The sequence below is a fragment of the Salminus brasiliensis genome, chromosome 10 (assembly GCF_030463535.1).
Source record: "Salminus brasiliensis chromosome 10, fSalBra1.hap2, whole genome shotgun sequence".
In the NCBI taxonomy this organism is placed as follows: domain Eukaryota; kingdom Metazoa; phylum Chordata; class Actinopteri; order Characiformes; family Bryconidae; genus Salminus; species Salminus brasiliensis.
Window position 1 is genome coordinate 8,751,347 of NC_132887.1, and position 20,153 is coordinate 8,771,499.

The following is a 20,153-nucleotide window of genomic DNA, read 5'->3' on the forward strand; positions in this document are numbered from 1 at the left end:
AATCAGAGGCAGTGCCCGCACAGCGGTGACACCAATTACATGGCCTCCAGGGGCCATTCTGGACTACTCTGGCCCCAGTCTCTGTACGTCAATCACTCTCCAACTTTTCACAAACGGCTGGGTGACAGCCCTGTGCCACGCTGCCACTGAAAATTTGCAGACCGCCTGACCTCTGACATGAGCAGCGGCTACTGAAGGACACGCTCTCTCTCTCAGTGCCACTGCCGAATGACATCCACAAACCCCACCTCTGTGATGTGAGCAGGGCTGTGAGGGTCATACACACACAGCTGCTCGAATCTCCCCAATGCACCATACCATGACATCTGACGGACTTATTCCTTCAACTGTACAGACGGGTGGCCCCAAAAGATCAGCTCTCTTCAGTACTTCCTGATCACGACTTGCTTATTTTACCACATAGTGCTGTACTGGTCATAGTTCCTGTATAAATATCTACACAGGCAAGAAGGCTTCTAAAAAAGTCAATGCCTTTTTTCTGACCATCTTTGATAGATCTCTAACATTAGCCTTTGGCACATCTCATGGATCTCTTCCTCTATCTGTCAGATCTGAGGGCCTCTGTTCAATCTCACTTGTATACTTGTATTATAATTTTGCTCTTCGATGTCAACAAGGAACAAGCCAACAAGCATCCTAAATCATCCAACTTCAGGCGACAAGCTTCATCCACTGTGCCTCATTCCACCCCTGGACTCACCGCCTCTCAGTATCACTCATTAGGATTTGATATACATACAGGACACACTGGTCAGCCATTAACACCACCACCTTGTGTCTACTCTCACTGTCCATTTTTATTAGCTCCACCAAACAGGAGCACTGTCATCCATCTGCATACTCTGTTAGCATCCTTTCATCCTATTTTTCAATGGTCAGGAGCCCACAGGACTGACCACAACAAAGCAGGTGGGTCATTCTCAGCACTGCAGTGACACTGACTGACATGGTGGTGGTGAGTGTGTTAGTAGTGTGTGTTGTGCTAATAGTATGAGTGGATCTGACACAGCAGTGCTGCTGGAGTGTTTAAACACTGTGTCCACCCACTGTCCACTTTATTAGACACCCCTACATAGCTTGTAGAAGCTCATCTGTTGCTGCACATGTTGTTCATCCTCCGGTCCTTCATTAGTGTAGAAACAAGGACGTGGTATTAATGTTTAGGCTGATTGGTCTTTTAACTCAACACATTATCAAAATGTAATAAATTATTAATTTCACTAATGCATTTGCCTAGTTTCACCTGTCAAATCATCTGTAGTCCCAGGTTGAACTACCCTGGATAAATCCACAGATGGACGTCAGATGGCTCTCTAGCCCCTTTGTAGTGCAGTATGTGAGTTATTAAATTCTACACCAGCTTCTACACCAATCATAATTCTACCAGAAAGACATTTCCACTTAGCCATAGGTTACACTAATACTAGGGATGTCCCGATCAAGTTTTTTCGCCCTCCAATCTGATAAGATTACCTTAATGCTGACTGCCGTCCGATACTGATCCAATTAAACCTTTTGTTTATACAAATCCACCCAGCCCGACCTGCTGGAAGATTGCTCGCTGAGGTCCCCTCGACCTGTGTCAGACCAGCTGCCACCTACCAGTCCGACCATCAGGCCCCCCACCCACCACCACCCATACCAGACCAGCGGCACACCCTCCTACCACTACTGCTACCTGTTTGATGACCATGTTAAAACCTAAATGGACTCTTAACTATATGCCACTATTAATATCACCACAATTAACTATCTACACCATGATTATTATATTATGATTATGATCAGAGCAGTTCAACAGTATAGATGGTGTGATGACTTATCAATAATTTATAAATAGTTTTGATCAGAGGAGGATGGGTTGCATCCCCCTTGTGAGTCTTGGTTACTCCCAAGGTTTCTGCCTCCAGCTCTGAGGGAGTTTTTCCTTGCCACTGTCGCCATTGGCTGCTCACCGGGGGTCTTTGATCCTTCATGTCTTCTTATGTTATTTCTTTTTTGTCTCTGTCTTTTACTAATTACTAATTATGTAAAGCGGTTTTGTGACGACGACGGTTGTAAAAAAGTGCTATACAAATAAATTTGACTTGACTTAATACTGAAATAATACAGGGCTATAATTTGCAGCAAAACGGCAGAAAATAGACAAGCGTTTTACAATAGAGTGGTTTAAACCTTCCTCTTCTGACATGTTAACTAACAAACTCTTTAAACAGTTGTTCTGTGAACTGTTAGTTGTTACCGCATCACATTTACAACAAAGCTCTAAGCTAAGCTGAAGTAAGATGAAGTCTTTCCCAAACCTACTGTTCCACCTTGCTGCCTGCCAATCTTTTTGGAAAGGTCTCCTAAACATTGTTCACCTGTGATTTTAATACGCAGAAAAAAACAAAAAACTAAACAAAAAAGGAGCTTTATTTGAACTAACAAGTGTAGTAAAGTTTCCAGTTAGCAGCCAAAACAAGACTTTTACTGCGAACTCTCCATTCCACCTTAAATTGTGCCACAATTACAGTATGTACAACTCTGCTGCTGCTGCTGCAACTGCTGCATCATTTAAGGTGGAACAAACGTTAGAGCAAGAGGACACGTCAGTTTTGTTTCAGCTGCTAACTGGTATCGTCAGCACACTTATCAGTTCAAGTAAAGCTTTTTTTTTTTTTTTTACTGTAACAATGTCACAAATCCAATATATAAATCCACATATCCAATCCATTCAAAAAATGCTTGGATTGGCCCACAATCTCACGATACTGGATACAGGATCATTTTGTGCACTATTTAAGTTTATTTAGGTGTCCATACTTAAGTACTGACTTATATTGTGCACTATATAGGCTCTATTGAGTCATTTGAGATGAAGGCCAGGACTGTTGCCATTCAAATGAAACTTTTTGACTGCCACGCTGTGAATGTGTTTATGACCAAAGAACATTTAAGTTTAAAGTATCAATTGCAAGCAAAACACATCACTGATGCCAGCAATATTAATAATGCTAGCACTGGAACAGACCTTAAACAAAATATACAGTCTAAAATTCTGATTAACCGATGATCCACAAACATGAAGCTCTTTCCAAATAGACTGGTTCAATTTCTCTGTAAATTGACTGACAGGATATTTCTGTGCACTCTGAATTCATTCTGCTACCATAATGAGTAACATCATCAATAAAGATGAGCCTGCTCCAGGAGCAAGTCATGACCTTACCGCCGATGGGCTTGTATGTTTCTCAACATTTTGGTAGAGGTTGATCTTGGTGTCATCATTCCCCAAAACTCAGAACTTCAGAGGTTTCAGAACTTTTGTGAGTCGTCTCTGTATTTTTGGCAAATTCCAATCTGGCCATGATCAGATTGAATACTGAGGTATTGCTTTGTCTTCTTCACTCTCAAAAAGTTTCTGTTATCATCTGCTGTTGTTTTCCTTGGCCATCCTCCTCAGTTGTTACTGCAGCACTGGTTTCTTTCTTTTTTGAGGACATGCCAAATTGTCTTTCCAATATTGTTGTTTTGACTCAGTCCTGTGGCAGCATGGTGGCGCAGCAGGTAATGTGTGCGCTGCAAAGCTTTAGGGGCCTGAGGTTGTGGGTTCGATCCTTGCTCCAGTCTTATTTGTGAGGAATTTGTATGTTTTCCCAATGTCTGTTTGGGTTACCCCTGGGTGTTCCGCTTACCCCCAAAACACACATCATAGGTAAACTGGCTTTGCTAAATTCTTAGGTATGTGGTGCCCTGACCAGGGAATATCCCTGCCTTTCGTCCAAAAATTCAGGTTCTGCCCAGACTCACTGCAAGCTTGACCATGCAGATGGGTGTATGGATATGTCCAATGCTTGTGTCATTTCCCCTCTTTTCTCTGCATCAAAATTGCATGCTTTTCTGCCATAGAGACCTTGCTGATTTACCCCTTTTCACTCGGGTCTCAAACCAAGACTAGACACTATACAAACGATTAACTGTTTAATCTGTCAATAGAAAACATATGCCAGTCACATATTCCAGTGTTTTTATTGCTGGAAAAATGAATGGATTCAAGTAAATGTTGCCATGTTCCAAGTTATCTAACATATCTAAAAAAAAAAAAAAAAAAAAAAAAAAAATATATATATATATATATATATATATTCTTGAGTTTCTAAACCTATTTATTGTTATTTTCTATAATAGCTTTTGCCGTATTATGGTTTTGGAGATTGACTAATCCTTTTTTGTTTGCTTGTGTTTTCCATATCGCCATTTTCCTAGGATTGTTTATCTTGGGAATTCCTTCATTAAATCCGCTCTGTGTAGGGCATCAGGATTGGTTTGCTGCATAGTGTGTCGTCCCTATGCTCTTAGGGAGTTCTCCCCTGCCACTATCTCTCTTGGCTTGCTCATCAGAGGTCCGGACCTGCATTACTTTAAAGCTGGGTTGTAACATTGTCTGTTGTAAAATGCAAAAAAAAAAAAAAACAGAAGTAAACTGAGCAGTTTTTTTATTTGTCAGATATTGGGTGCACTGGGCACAGCACTCCGTATGTGCTCACGGCTCACTACTTCAGAATTATATGCAAATTCCCATGAGGCCATTTATTTCAACTGTCTAATTTATGATGATTGATGTGTCTGCAAACATAAACAAGGAATTATGAGCAATGTCTTCTGCACCCAAACTATGCAAATGCTAAGTTGAGAAAAGATCATTTGATAAAAAGGAATATATGCTCTATTAACTGTTAAATGTTCAGTATACTATAAATTGCCCTGAATCGTCTGGAAAAAACGTCGCTCTTGCTGTCTTCCTCTCTGTCTTAGTGTCTATCCCTGCCTGTCTGTTTCTATCTCTTGTTTCTCTCTCTCTCGTTTTCTCTTGTTCTCTCTCTATATTCACTTGAGCTGAATTTAGCATCGGTGGCTCACGGCATTGTGTCTAATATTCCAAGGATTTCAGAGCTTGAGCCTTTTTATTGATCTGAGCAACCCCAGTCCTCGCATTCGGCCTCAGACAGTCAGAAGCTGTACAAATAAGTGACGAATAAGACAGAGATGTATATATATGCTGACAGGAAGCTGCTGCCACGCACCAAAGCATATAATGGCCTGTTCTTCTCTTCAGCCATGTCAGGCTAAAACACAGAGCAGAGTTGATAGCAGGTGACTTACCAGCGCTTGGGGCCGTCTCACTGGGGAAGCCAAGTTCGTCCTCTGCTGTCCAGGTAAAGTTCCAGTATCTAGGGGATGCATCGGTACTCCCTCCACTTCTGACTGAGGCCAAGCCTGCAAACAAAGCCACAGTCTACAGTGAGACGGCTTCTCAAGTTTATTACACTGCATGTCCCAGTTTGCCTCTAGACCATCTCCACATGAAACTGACATTAAAGAAAGCTATAACACACTTCAGCTGAGATTTGGAGGGCACAAGAGCTCCCTCGCAGAAAATTGACAGTTGAAATCATGTTTTTCACAGAGAGAAAGAATAAAGCACACTGGGTGATAACTCCTCAAGCAATCTGTTACAAATTATGGGTCAAAATCCACAAACCTACACTCATGCATGGATGACAGTTGATTTGAGGCCCAGAAAAAGGCACCAGATGTTTCCTCATTATAAAATTTGCTATTCCAACAGTTTTTTGTTGTTTTGTTTTATTTATTTTTTACTTAATTACTCAATTCATTTACTGTAACCCTTAATTATTTTAATACATTTGGATTATTGATTATCATTATAATTTTATTTATTTTTTTTGCAGAAACACAAATAGACAGAAGTTTAGATTTGATGTTCAAGAATTGTCCCATTCTATGCTCAAAAGAAACGTGACATCTAGCAACAAAGAAAACACTACAGGACACTCCTGTCAAAGTCAAGACAAGCAAAAACTTAAAAAAAAAACAAAAAAAAAAAACATTTATTTTATTAATGAATTTACAGCTAAACCTGATGTTAACCTACACATTAACCTACACCTAATCCCAACAATAACCTATACTGTAATCTACACCTAAACCTAACCTGAACCAAACCTTAATCTATACCTAAACCTAACCTTAACCTACACCTAATCTATACCTAAACCTAACCTTAACCTACACCTAAACCTAACCTTAACCTACACCTAAACCTAAACCTAACCTTAACCTACACCTTAATCTACACCTAAACCTAACCTGAACCTAACCGTAATCTACACCTAAACATAACCTGAACTTAACCTTAATCTATTCCTAAACCTAACCTGAACCTACACCTTAATCTACACTTAAACCTAATCTAATCCCTTTTTCTAAACCTAACCTTAATCACACTGAAATAAATCCTTACTGTTTCTCCAGTCATTTCTGTCCTTTCACTTTTTCCAAAAAGTTCATAAACAGCAGTATTTTCTTTAACATGATATTCCAGCACTGTTTTATCAATTCTTCTTCACATGAACATTTTGGTCTATTTTGCTCCACAGTGCTACAAGTGAACGGGTAAAAAAAAATGGTTGTTTCTATGTGAGATCATGTTGCATAGATACCACCTGCTCATCACAAATTTCTCAACCTCAAACTGGTTCCTGGTTTTCTCTCCCACTGTAATAACTTAGGAACAGCTAAGCCAGTCTGCATTGCAATCCAACTAGTAATCCTAGTGGAAGAACAATGACGGAGCACAAGGGGCTAATAGAGCATTTGTACCCACTTTGGTGCAGTTACAGCCTCTAGCCTTCCGAGAAGGCTTCACGCCACACGTCAGAACACTCCTGTGAGGATCTGATTGCGTTCAGCCACAAGAGCACTAATTAGGTCAGGTCAATGAGTTATGGATCAGAAATGAGACTCCATCTCTCTAGAGACTGCAGTTCCACTGCTCCACAGCCCCATGCTGAGGGGCATTATACCCTTCAAACCGATGCTTTGCACTGGTCATGGTGACTCCATGTGCAGCTGCTCCAGAGTGTCCTGTTCTAATACTTTGGTAATGCTTTTCTATGGAGATTATATAAGCTTTGCATCTTAAAGAGGCTGAACAGCTCACAGCTGACAACTCACAACTAGATTGGGTGGGTGCCATCGCTCACTGGGAGCTAGTAGAGTAGTAGAGGCAGGCTTAGGCGGTTAGGGAAGAAAATGGGCTGCAGGTGTGCTGCAGAGATAATAATGGTAAATGATTTTTTTAACATGATACATTGTCCAAAACAAGGCAAAATAAGCTACACTGGAAATGACTTGCACTATGCTGATTTGAATATTTTAACCCCTGAAACAGCCTATGGGCAGCACCGACAACCTTCATTAACTGTTTTGAAAGGTGGTGTGCACTGAACTTGGCTGGATGGGTGAACTCATGAGATACAAGACATAAAAGCAGACAGGTGTAGACAAGCATGATGACGGCTAAACATGGGCGGGTCTGAACATGGACTAACTTGTGTCGATGTGGGCAGATTCAGGCCGGGATGATGTGGATGGACCAGGCAGGTGCGGGCAGGGGTGACATTAGGTTTAGCAGACATGAGCAGGCAAAAGTGATGCTTGTTGTTTTTTTTTTGAGGGGGGCAGGCAGGCAGGCGTAGGTGAAGCAGGCAGGTGTAGATATAAAACAATTAAGCCTGTGTGGACCTCTAGTGTCTATAGAATTCTGAGCATTAACCCATTAGACCCTGTGGCCCATACTTCTTCACTTCCATAAATTCATTGCTGTCACAATTAACATCAATTTTATAGGCCCTAAAATAGAACCCTGGGGTATTCCACAAGATATGCTAAATCAAACAGTTCCCAACTAATTCACAACAGTTTCTGCATGAGGATTAGGAACTGAATAATAAACTTAGTGTTCTAAGGGGTCAGGAGCTGGGTTTTCCAGACCCAGATTAAGCCTAAGCTTAAGACCTTAAGATAACTAACTAAGATTAATGCCATTAATATAGAAATTTAGTCCAAGACTAGCTTTACCAGTGTTCATGAAACGTTAGAAGAGTTTAGAAGAGCAGAATGTGGAAATACTGGGTATTTATTCATTTTACTGCATTTGTAACCTCAACAAATAAATGTAACATTTATCCTTAATGCCAAATCAGGTTAATACCCTCCTCCCATCTAATTGTTCCACATTGTAGCTGTAAAGTCAGAGACAGAAGCTCATCTGTTGCTGAAATGTTTGTGTCGGTCATCCTCTAGTCCTTCATCAGCATCACTGTTGGCTAGATATGTCTGGTTGGTGGACTATTTTCAGTCCAGCAGTGATGCTGAGGTGTTTGAAAACTCCAACAGCACTACTGTGTCTGGCACCACCAGTGCAACACACACTAACACTCCCCTACACTGTCAGTCTCACTCCAGTGCTGAGAATGACCCACCACCCAAATACTACTTGCTTTTTGGTGGTCAGTCCTGTGACCCCTGACCACTGAAAAACAGGGTGAAAAGAGACTAACAAAGTATGCAGAGAAGAAGATGGACATGTGGTGCTTCTATATGGTAAGTGGAGCGGATATAATGGGCAGTAAGTGTAGAAACAGGGCAATGATGTTACTGGCATGGCTCATCAGTGTGTACATGCATATATAGGCATCATATAGCAATGCTGGCAGACATGTACAGCATGTCTATACAGGATACATGCATTGGCCTACAGTTCCCATATCAGAACATCCCTAATCTTTTCTCGTCTTCTATTTCTGTTGAGGTAGAAGATGTCCTGCATCAATCAATAATGTGATTGAAACTGTATCCGTGAATTACTCTGCAGATTTTACAACTGCAGTTTTATGCTGAAAATACTTCACTGGGGAAACACACAGAGGTAAATATACATATTCTCTCTTGCTCTCAGTTTGATATATCAGGCAATGCTGCCTTAAAGCTTTCCCTGCAGATATTGCTCCCATAAGTCTTGAAACACCTTGAACGTACAGCATTAACAGAATAGTGGAGCCTGACCGCACAGCCCCAACAGGCCTTTTGTGAACGCAGGCTGTGAAACACTCAGACATGAGTGTGGGTTTTGCAATTGAATATCACTCACAGGCATAATTACAATAGACCAGATTCTTAGAGTGTGCTAGGTACTTGCCCGGCCTTTCCCAATTAATAAGCAGCCAAATTGGAGCTGGAGTATGTTAGTGGAGACTAGTCCCATAGTCAGACTGGCCAGTGTGTGAGAGCCTGCCAAGGGTCATTCTGTTTGCTCTGAGAGAGTAATGAACATAGAGTGAGGGCCAATACACTGGGCCCTCAGAGGAATATGGGCATACCTAAAGCCTTTAATCATTCTAAATGACCATTAGGAGAAGATCAATAGTAAACACAGCTTGACTTTCATAAGTACTAAGTCAAATGCAGTGCGAGGCTGTCGTGGGACAATGCCCTCACCTGCCTCATTCATCTCCATTCAGCACTCTCAGGTGGCTGCTGTTAAGGCCTGACAAGCAGACGCTCTCACTGAAGTATCTACCACCCAAACCATGTAATGGAGCACATGGGTTATGAAAAATCCTGGCGTGGAGCGGCGTGAGTGTTGTCTGCTTCACTCAATTTGCCTCATCCTCTCTCATCCAGTCGCTTTTACTCCCATTTGTGCTCTACAGCTGTTTTCCACTCATCACATGGCTGCCTAGGGCTGGATGGGTCTCTATCTCTGAAAAACACACCAGTACTCCATCATCTGATCAATGAGGCCCGGCGCTCCTGTTCCTCTCGCCTCCTCCTCCTCATCACCCCACATCCCCTCAGAGCTCCAATCTCAGGCCCGCTCAGCCACAACAGCCTAGCTCTGTTTCAAAATAATGAAATAAATAACCACCGCTCAATATAAAACACAGCCATGTGGAGGAAAAAGACATGTTTGATGGGACATGATGTACTGCAGGACTCACAGGCTTTTGTTTGGCAGTGGTTCAATGATCCTGAAATGAAGTCAATTACCCGTGAAGGAGCGGAGGGTACGCACTCAGAGAGGCCTCCACTCTATCAGATACCCGTCCACCTCCTAAATGCCAGCGAGTGGACGGTAGCATGTGCCCAGGGCTCACAGATGCTGTTAAAGGCTGTCATCTAGCAACTCAACTCAATCGCACGTCAAACTGAGCTGCATCCCCAAACTTCTGACTGTTTCACCAATCAGACCTATACAGTATTTCTCATTCATGAAACACTGAAACAACCAGAGGACGTCTGACATCTTAATGATTGCAATCTTGTAAACGATAACTGTATTTACACCAAATCAGACATAACATTAGTACCACTTCCCTAATATACGGCAGGTCCTCACTGTGCTGGCACAACAGATCTGACCATTCGAGGTATGGACCCCACAGGAATTCTGAAGGTGTCCTGTGGTATCTTGCACTAGGAAGCTAGCAGCAGATCATTAAGTTCTGTAAGTTGTGAGGTGGGGCCTCCATGGTTCACATCAATAAGCCTGTTGCCGGTTCACCAGTCGTGCATTTATAGACCACCTTTGGTGGGTACTGATCTCTGCATACCAGAAGAAGAAAAAAAAGCACATGAGACCTGTCTGATGTTTAGGAGATGCCAGTCATTTAGCCCAATCGTCTAGCTATCACAGTTTGGTTCTCTTGCCAAAGTGTCTAATGCTCTTATGCTTGTTCTTATGCTTGCCCATGTTTCCTGCTTTTAACACACAACTTGCTGCCTAATATGCATATTTCAACCCTTGACAGATGCCACTGTAGAAGATAATCAATGTTTCTCACTTCACCTGTCAGTGGTGCTAATTGTATGGGTAACTGGTGTATATTCATACAATTATCAGTCATTACATTAGCCCCACTGACAGGTGAAGTGAAAAACAGTGATTGAGTTCTTGACGATGATGTGGTAAAAGTGGGAGAAATGGGCAAATATAAGAATCTGAACCACTTCACAAATAGCAATGGCTAGACTATTGGGTCAGACGTTCTCTAAAACATCAGACAGGTCTTCAGGTTTTATTGTTATAGCTACATTCTAATTGTTGATATTTTAATCTGGTAATTATTTGCATAGTGTAATTTATTTATTTATTTTTTTACATTTAAGGCATTTAGCAAAAGTTCTTATCCAGAGTGACTTACAAAAATACCCTTAGCTAGTTTGTATAGACTAGAGTCCAAAAGATCCCTCTAAGCTTAGATGCTATTAAATACAAAAAGCAGTATGGAGACCACAATACTCAACACACACTACACTTCGCCCAAGTCTGGGCGTAGGTGGGTCTTCAGTCTGTGTTTGGAGACTCTGTGAGCGACTCTGCTGTTCAGACACACAGGGGAAGTTTGATGCCAGGACAGAAAACAAGTCTGGATGCTTGTTTTTTGTGAATCTTAAAAGATAGCGGGTCTAGCCGAACCATACTTAAAGCTCAAAGGGCTCTTGGTGCAGATCTGATTTTGACCTTTTTTACCTTGACTTCCACTGAAAGTCCAACGATATGGTTTTGTTTTACCAAAAAAATAAATAAATAAATAAACACAACCTTTATTTTTTTTTTCGTTTTAACAATTAAAAAACATCAAATATAAAATGTTTGTCACTGTAATTCACTATATCACTTGTAGTGTTTATTAATTGTACATTATTACATTACACTCACACTTTAATAGCCACACATACAACAATCCAACAATGATGGAATCTTTCCTGTGGCTCTTTAGAAATGATAAACCTTTACAATGGCCTACACTTTTCTTCTTCTTCTGTTTTAAGATAATCTGCATATTGTACTGTCACATTGTCAGGCGGTACTGTATCCCCTTGTGTCCCCCAATGTAATATTCTGGGACAGTAATTGAGGGTGAAAAAAGATAAGAATTAATGCAAAGCCCATAAAAGACAAGCAGTGCACTGAACACAGGGTGGATACAAATCCCCTTTTCTGACGCACTTCCCTACCCATCAGCCCCTTGCGGCATAGCTTACATGTCACTGCAGCTGTCTCCCTTTATATTAATTAAGATTGGATGTGGATACATACATTAGGTCTCTAATAAATTGATTATCTGTCCACTCTTGGTGGATCATTAAAGACTCGTCAAAGCCTACCAGTAAAGAAGGATGGTAGAAAAAAAGGATAAAAAAAATGTCAGGGGTTGAATTAAACTCTATGGCACAAAGAAGCACATTGATTTCTATCAGGCTCAGGAGTCCAGCTCAAACTATCTAGTATTCTACATATGTGCTGGAGATTTCTCTTAGTCAGCTTACCCACTCGTACACACCTCCGTTCAGCTCCGACCACTCTGAGAGCCTCTGGAAGACTGCTACCATTTATGTCAGTAGGAATGGAGGAATAAGAACATGGTTAATCTGGAATAACAGAATTTTGGGATGAAGAACATGCCATCCTCCCAAATCTAATATCCTAAATATTTCATATTTACCTTGTTTACCTGTCTACAACAAGGATGTGCAACTCTCCACCACCCTGACACCTCCCTTAAACTCAGTCAGGGGGGTCTGGCCTTCTAGCACAATGCAGATGCCACCAAAACTCCAGGCCAATGTTCTTAGAGCTTCCACCCTCTAAACGTCTCCTCCTACATTATCATACTGAAACTTTCCCACAAAAACCTTCTCTCTCCATTTTTGTCCCTTCTCATTTTTGACCATAGTGTGAATCTGACAAATTGTTTTTCATTGTTTTCCATCATGAACGAACCAATAGAAATGCTCCAAAATGACTTGCAATAAAATATTTTTGCATTGACGTTCATTGAAAGTTAAGAAGGTTTTTTCCTTCTCTTGTAAAGTTGTAATTTTAGGGGTAAACAGTGACAGCGATGACATGCTGATGGCATAGATGGAACTCACTAAAGCAATAATAATTATTCTCCAGAAAAATACAAATGTTAAGAACACTGTCATTTTCTTACTTATTCAGTTGATTAAACATAAATGATTAAAGACTTCTATATTCAGCCATGACAGCTGCTGTTCAGCACAACAGTTGTGCTGTGCTTCACTTTTGGTCTTACTGGTAATTTGAGCAAATAAAACATTTCCTGGCAACCAGATCCGTCTGCTACTGCTAAGGAGGCTTAAATTGGCTGTAGCTTCTATGCTTCATTAAATATGGAAGATGTAAGAAAGTATCTCCGTGGGTGTTCCAATTTAGGTGATGCATAACAAAGCATGACTATTGCATACATTATATAACATTAAAACATTTCATACATCCATATATAAATAGAACATACAGTAGAGCTTATGCGTGAAAATGAAGTGACTGACGGTCAGAACATTTCCTCTGATGGCGAAGCGCTATGGAGAAGATTCACGCATCAAATATTCAGAGATTCACTTATCAAATATTCCTTATGATAAAAAATTGAGCAGTCACTTGTTGAATGCCTGCATTTCTCCACTAATTTGGGAAGGGGCCGCCGTGGTTTGAGTTTTGGGGGGGTATTGTTTACATGCTTTCCACAATACGTTATTGTTTAATGACACTCCCTGAAGATTTTAACACTAATTTCAGGATTCAATTTGAAACAAAGCCAAATGAACTTAATTGTGCCATTATTCCAAAGCTTTTTTACATGAAAATGGGGCTGCTGCTTTTTAATGTGCTTGCTTTCCTGGAACAAAATATTCTGCATGGCTGCAATCGGAGCTTCTGTTTCACTTTTACATGACTCTCATGTTCACAATGTTGCATTACCAAAATAACAGCACGTACCCACAAAATAAATGGTGTCATTTGGCTTCAATCAGTCTTATCTGTTCCAAAAATGTCAGTATTCAGGCTTTTCAGAAAGGTCATGTCCATTACTATTGCTGCTACCTTAATAAGTAATATCATCCATTTTATAACCACTGTAATAGAAACACAGTGTGGTGTCCTATTATAAAAGTAGGGAACATGCATACAGAAGCAGTTCGGCTTGAGGTTAAGGAGACCTCACTTGTGCACACTGGAGACCGTCTCCGGGAACAAAAAACTGAGCTGAAGTTATTACCTTCTTGGTTTAGTCTCATAAGAATTACAACAACTGTGCCTTCACTGCTTTCCTGTTTCCCTGAGACGTAAAGATGCGCTTGGTTTTCTTGTTAAACGTGCAACAGAAACTAAGATTTTCTACAATTTCTGGAACACTGACATTACCATCCTCCAATAAGATGATTCATTCCCAGCCTGACCTTGACCCATACATTTTAGATTACTTTGCAGTTGTGTTCTGAAGCCTACATACACTCATCGCGGACATGAACGTCATGGAAATATTAGGCTTTGAGTAAATTCTTTAAACTGTTCTTTTTCTGGGGCAGAATGATTGTACAACATAGGCCTTTCATAAGAAACAAGTCTTTGGGAGAAGGCTGGAGTTCGGGTGGCTTCGGTCAGTCCCCCCTCTGACAAGGTAAGCCAGGAATGATAGGTAACAGGGTTAATAGGGAGGTGACGGGGTGGTGGAGGGTTGCGGAGACTTTCCGTAGCACCACTTAGCAAGCTACACCTTGATCAGGTGCTTTTGGTAGCCATCAAGGGGCTTCTGTCACAATTCTGGTTGGATTTCTGGCTGAATTGGTAGAATCCCATTAAATTTGTTGCTTTTCTGGCATGAACCTGACTTTTAAACACAGTCCACATCATTTTAATAGGGTCCAGGTCAGAACTTTGATATACTTTTAGGCTCATTGTCCTGCTGGAACATCTAAAAATTGTGTCCAAGCTTCAACTATCTAGCTGATGGTTCGGGATATTCCTAAGGCATTCTCTTTTTTTTATTCCATCTACTTTGTGCAATGTACAGTCCCAGAGCTCCTACCACCACCATGTTTAACTGTTGGTACCTTCACTGTTCTAAACAACTTTGTCTCTTCTGACCATAAAATGTTCCTCCAGAAGGCTTGTTCTGTACAGTAGTTTCTGATATTGGCAATGGTCAAAAACTGATCTTCACCAAGAGCCCTTCGAGCTTCAAGTACGGCTCGGCTCGACCAGCCATCCCTCAAAATTCATGGAAGACAAGCGTCCAGGCTTTTTTTCCAGACTTGTGTTTAAGTGTCTAAACTCAGAGGTATCTTTAAATTATTAGCCTATTAAAATTAGCTGAGGTTATTCTTGGGTAAATAGCAAAGCATATTTGTAAGTCGCTCTGGAGAAGAGCATCTGCTAAATGCCTTAAATGTAAATGTAAATGATATTAAATGTGCTTGGCTATAGACAGTTATGCTCGAAAGTTCAAAGAAATGACTGAAAAGCTAATACTGCCATGACATTTGAGTCCATGATGGGTGCATGAAAACTTCAGATCACAGCTATTTCATGTCACAGAATAACATTTGTGGTGCAGATCCTTTATAAGACCACCTGCCTTTATTGTCCTTTATTATCCTGCTTTACATAATTACAGAGTGATGTGAGTACTGTACAAATTCACTACCCCCTGGGTTGGTGCAGTCTTGATTAAAAAAAAAACATGTGTTCTTGGTACCCAGAGGGACAGAACCTGCCTCAACAAATATCCCTGAACTCAATAAATATGCTAAAACGATAATGAAGTGAAAGGAAAAAAAAAGGAAAGTGAGTAAAACAATAAACTTCACCAAATCTCAATCGATCTGAATTGTACATCACCTGACAGCAGTTGAAATGCACATCTATTACTGTGTTAAACAGTCTAAATGACTGTGCATGCCTTATCAACACAAGCAGGTGTTCATCTCCAGATTGCCTCTGTTGAGAAAGTCATTGGCTTACCGTAGATCGGAATGGGTAATGAACCAATCTATTTTTTTTATATCACTGCTGATGAGTAGAAAAGTGGCAGAAATTTTGTGAAAGCTAACCATGGTCCTCATTTAATTTAGCAGAACATCTGTCTCAATGTTCCACTTCAGTTCACTAGCCAGCAGGCAGAGGAGCTAGTCCCACTGGAGCAGTGCACATCAGGAAGTGTGTCTCTTCTTTTACTTACTTAACAGATCTGACAACTTAATGACACTATATTAGCAGTAATCAGTACCTATAATGATGACTGGAGCAAAGGCAGTGTTAACACCACTGAGGGTAGAGAAGATTAGATATTTAACAGATGATGATGATGATGATGATGATAATGATGATGATGATGAAGATGATGATGAAGATGACGATGAAGGGGTGATGATGCTGATGATAATGATTTTAATGATGATAATGATAGTGGTAGTGCTGTGGAAATTATTGTAGTGGTGGTGGTGATAGTGGAAATGGGGTTAACGGTAATGGTGGTTGCGGTAGTGACAATGACAGTGGGCATGATGATGATGATAATGACAGTGGAGGTGATGATGATAATGACAGTGGATGATGATGATGACCACGACGAAGGGCTGCTGGTGATTATAACAATGGGGATATCATAACATGTGGATAATGATGGTGGTGGGGGTCTGGTAATGATAATGACTGTGGGCATGATCAAGATGATGATGAGGGTGATGATGATGATGATGAAGACGATTATGATGAAAGGGTGATGACAGCGGGAACGATGATGATGATGATGACGATGTTGCTGATGATAATGACAGTGGTAGTGCTGATGACTGTGGGAATTGTGATGGAGGTGGTGATAATGGTAATTGACATGATGGTTGTAATAATAATGATATGATGATGACGATGATGATGATGATGACAGGGTGGTGGTGATTATGGGGAGGATTATGCTGGCGGTGATGGTGAGGACAAAGATAATAGGGATGATCATGATGGTATCAGAAATGAGGATTGCAGTGGCAATGATGATGAAGATGAGGTGGTGGTGGTAATGGTGTTCGTGGTGATGATGAAAATGATGGCAGTGGTGCTGATGGTGATGACAAAGGGAACGGGGATGATCATGGTGGTGGCGGAAATGATGATGACAGTGGGAATGATGATGATAAAGATGATGATGATGGTGGTGGTGGCAGTGGTGATGATAGTGATGCTGATTGTGGGATTGGTGATGGTGATGATCAGGTACCACTACTCTTCATTAGCCACTCCACCACTCACCTATAAAGAAAATAAATTATTACTGTAAATTTGCTTGTTGCGTATGAAATTCTGTAAGATGGTTATATACTGGGGGGACATTAACCTCCTATGATTAACACCCCGATAAACAGTCTCCTGCAAAGAACTCTTCTTGAATACTTCTACATGTCTAGATCATTTAAAGAGGAGACTATAAAACAAATTAATAAGTTAATGAGAATATATCCTATATTTTATGATCGAGTGCATTTGACTATCACAGAGTAATTTCTTATTTAAATGCAAATTAGCAACACTGAGACTCCATGTTTTGTAAATACCAGTCTCAACATTCCAGAATTTAAATGAGAAAAGATTTTTTTTTTCTGCTGCATTTAGGTTTTTACTTAAACAGGCATAAGGTGATGAAATCAAACGAATTAGCTTATAAATGTAGATCATTTTAAATGTGGAGTATTTCTCAGAGGCTGCCAAATTGAAAGTTTTAAATACCAATTTTGGGGAAGCTCATCTCTAATGTACAGCACAATTTTCAACTTTCTGTCAAAAAGGTAATGAACATCATGAACATATCAGAAAGAGAGCCAAGAGCACGATCCAGCACACTTAATTCAATTTAGCATCACAATTACATGAGCAGGCGCTGAAGCAGAGAAAACGCTAAATGCGCAGTGCAGGAGGTCCTCAGGGATGAGACTGAGAATCACTGACTTATGCAGTACCATAAATACATTTACACTATTTATACTGAGCTATAAATAGACTTACCAGTACAGTAAATTGTTTTTTATATTTTAAATCATTTATTACAGAGCAGTATCTCAGTCTAATTATACAACACTTCTCTTGCTTCATTTTTTTCAGCGTATCTCAATACAGTGTATGGTTAGTTCTAGATTTGGGGGTACAAGTTTGCATCTCTCAGATACACCCTTTGTTATTTAAAAAAAAAAATCCTTTGGGTGATAATACCAATTATATTAAACTTTCACCTTTAAAAAACATTGGACCTGTAGGTTTATTACCAGTCCTTGCGTAGTTTGATGTAGCATGTCTTGTGGCGTTCCACACGGTTCTATATTGGGACCTATATAACTAATGCTCATTATTACAGTAATGTAGTTATGAAAGTGAGTACACACACACAGTGGTGGGCTAACTCCAGCACCTGAGGAGCAGATAGGGTAAAGGGCCTTGCTCAAGGGCCCAACAGTGGCAGCTAGCCGAGCCCGGGAATCGAACCCACAACCCCTTATCAATAGCCCGGCACTCTAACCGCTGAGCCACCACTGCCCATGTTGCTTAATGTAAATTTTAAGGATGATTTAGATACCAAATATTAAACACTAAAAATACTAAATGACTCTGTTCCCACACATTATTGACTGAACATCTCCTGATTCTTACATTCAACTTGAATTAAGATTAAATAATGAAGTCTAATAAAGTCTACTTATAATTAATGTGTAACGCAGGTAGGACGGAGCAGTCGATCTCTGAAAAAACAAGAGAGTCTTTAATGATGAGAGGGGAAATCCACAGACACAGTGAATGAAACGATCCAGTAGAGAAAGCAGATACATGGACTAGGCAAAATCGTAGTCGTGAAACCAGGCAGAGGTGAACGCCAAAGTCTTACGAGGTAAGGTACACAGAACAAAAGGGCAAGGCAAAAAGCAGAAAAACTTGAAGACTGAAAATAGGTCGAAACACAATCAAATACAAACAGCAGAAAAACTATATATGATATATATAACTATATATGATAGATATGCTGGTTGGTGTGGCGCAACAGATAACACCACTACCTGCCACTGAGTTACAACACTCTGTGCGAGACCAGGGTTCGATTCCCAGTCTGTATGTATATTATGTATGCAAATGTTCTGGCCAAAAATCTGCAAAAAGAAATAAATAAATAAATTACCTGTACCCAGTGATGTCACTTCCTCTTATTTCATCTAATTATTTTGTATATAAAACACCAGTATCTATACTCACCAGTATCTTTATCACTAGTCAACTCAGTTAAATGACTTAAAAGATTTTTTTAAAGAGTTAATAAAATAAATGTAGAACATCCACAGTTTAAAAAGTGCAAAACGTCCACAATGTTGTTTTGGTTTAAATGGTTTAAACATGTCAATAATAACAGAGCTGACAATGAGTCAAATCTCTCCCATACTTGAAATGCACTCGCAATTTTTGCATGGGCCACATATCGCCAAAAAAACCATTTTCTTTATCACGGGACTTATTCCAGTCCAAATCTGCTATACTGCGCAGGTTTCCTGGCCGAGGCATTCAGAACACGGAGAAGCAAACACTATCCATCAATAAAATGCCAGCACTGAATGAAAATGGACGTGATTTAGTGATACGCCTCCCTGCTCCCCCATAATCGCGGAGTTAATGCAATACAGCACAGCTTTTAAAAAGTGAAGCGGCACTCCATAAATCTGACCTGCAGAATTGACCTCATCTCTCTCTTCCGCCCTCTCTCTCCTCCTCTTCTCATGTGTGTATATGTGTGTGCATCCCATGTCAGCATATGATGACAGTAAAAGCTAGTAAATCATGCCAATCACCTCTTCAGGAACTCTCCACCCACCCTGCTTCTGCTTAAGCCAATAAAAAAAACCTCAAGAGAAGCACTTCTACAAACCCTGATTTATCTTCCTGAATTGCTGACACCACTGGTAAACATAAAAAAGGTTAGGAAAGAATGGGTTTGTTTTTTGTTTAGATATTACACTGAATATAGGAAAGAAATCTATCAGGGAGGTAAAAATGCAAATACAATCTTTAGGACGGAGTATAACTAATACTCATATGCACAGGTATTGTTAACCTGTGCATATCCCAGTGGGATACAATGTAAATTCATGAGCATACATTAATTATCTTCCATCTTCTTCTACAGAAGTTTAACCATGTTGTTCCTGCAAGACTTCCACCAAAAAGGTACACCATGGTTTGCAGCCCTTTGATAGCTGTGACTATGAACAGAGTCAGCGATAGAAACCTGCAGACAGCAGCTGATATGAACTAAGGTACAGTGCAAAAATCATGGCAAAAGTTTATGGCGTTTATATAGCGTTGTTTAGCGGTTGCTTGGGAGTTGGTAGGTGGTTGCTAGGCAGATGGCTGCTATGGTGTTTCAGGTGGTGTTGTATGTTGTAGTTAA

At 40.4% G+C, this 20,153-nt stretch overlaps 1 protein-coding gene across 1 annotated transcript in view; it reads right to left on the reverse strand.

The window, feature by feature from the left end:
* alk (ALK receptor tyrosine kinase) overlaps positions 1 to 20,153 on the reverse strand; it is a 438,724-nt gene that overhangs the window by 270,650 nt on the left and 147,921 nt on the right. Inside the window, exon 2 of the mRNA XM_072689118.1 lies at positions 5,167 to 5,280. Within this exon, the coding sequence (XP_072545219.1) occupies positions 5,167 to 5,280 (114 nt within the window). The remainder of the gene's footprint in view (positions 1 to 5,166; positions 5,281 to 20,153) is intronic.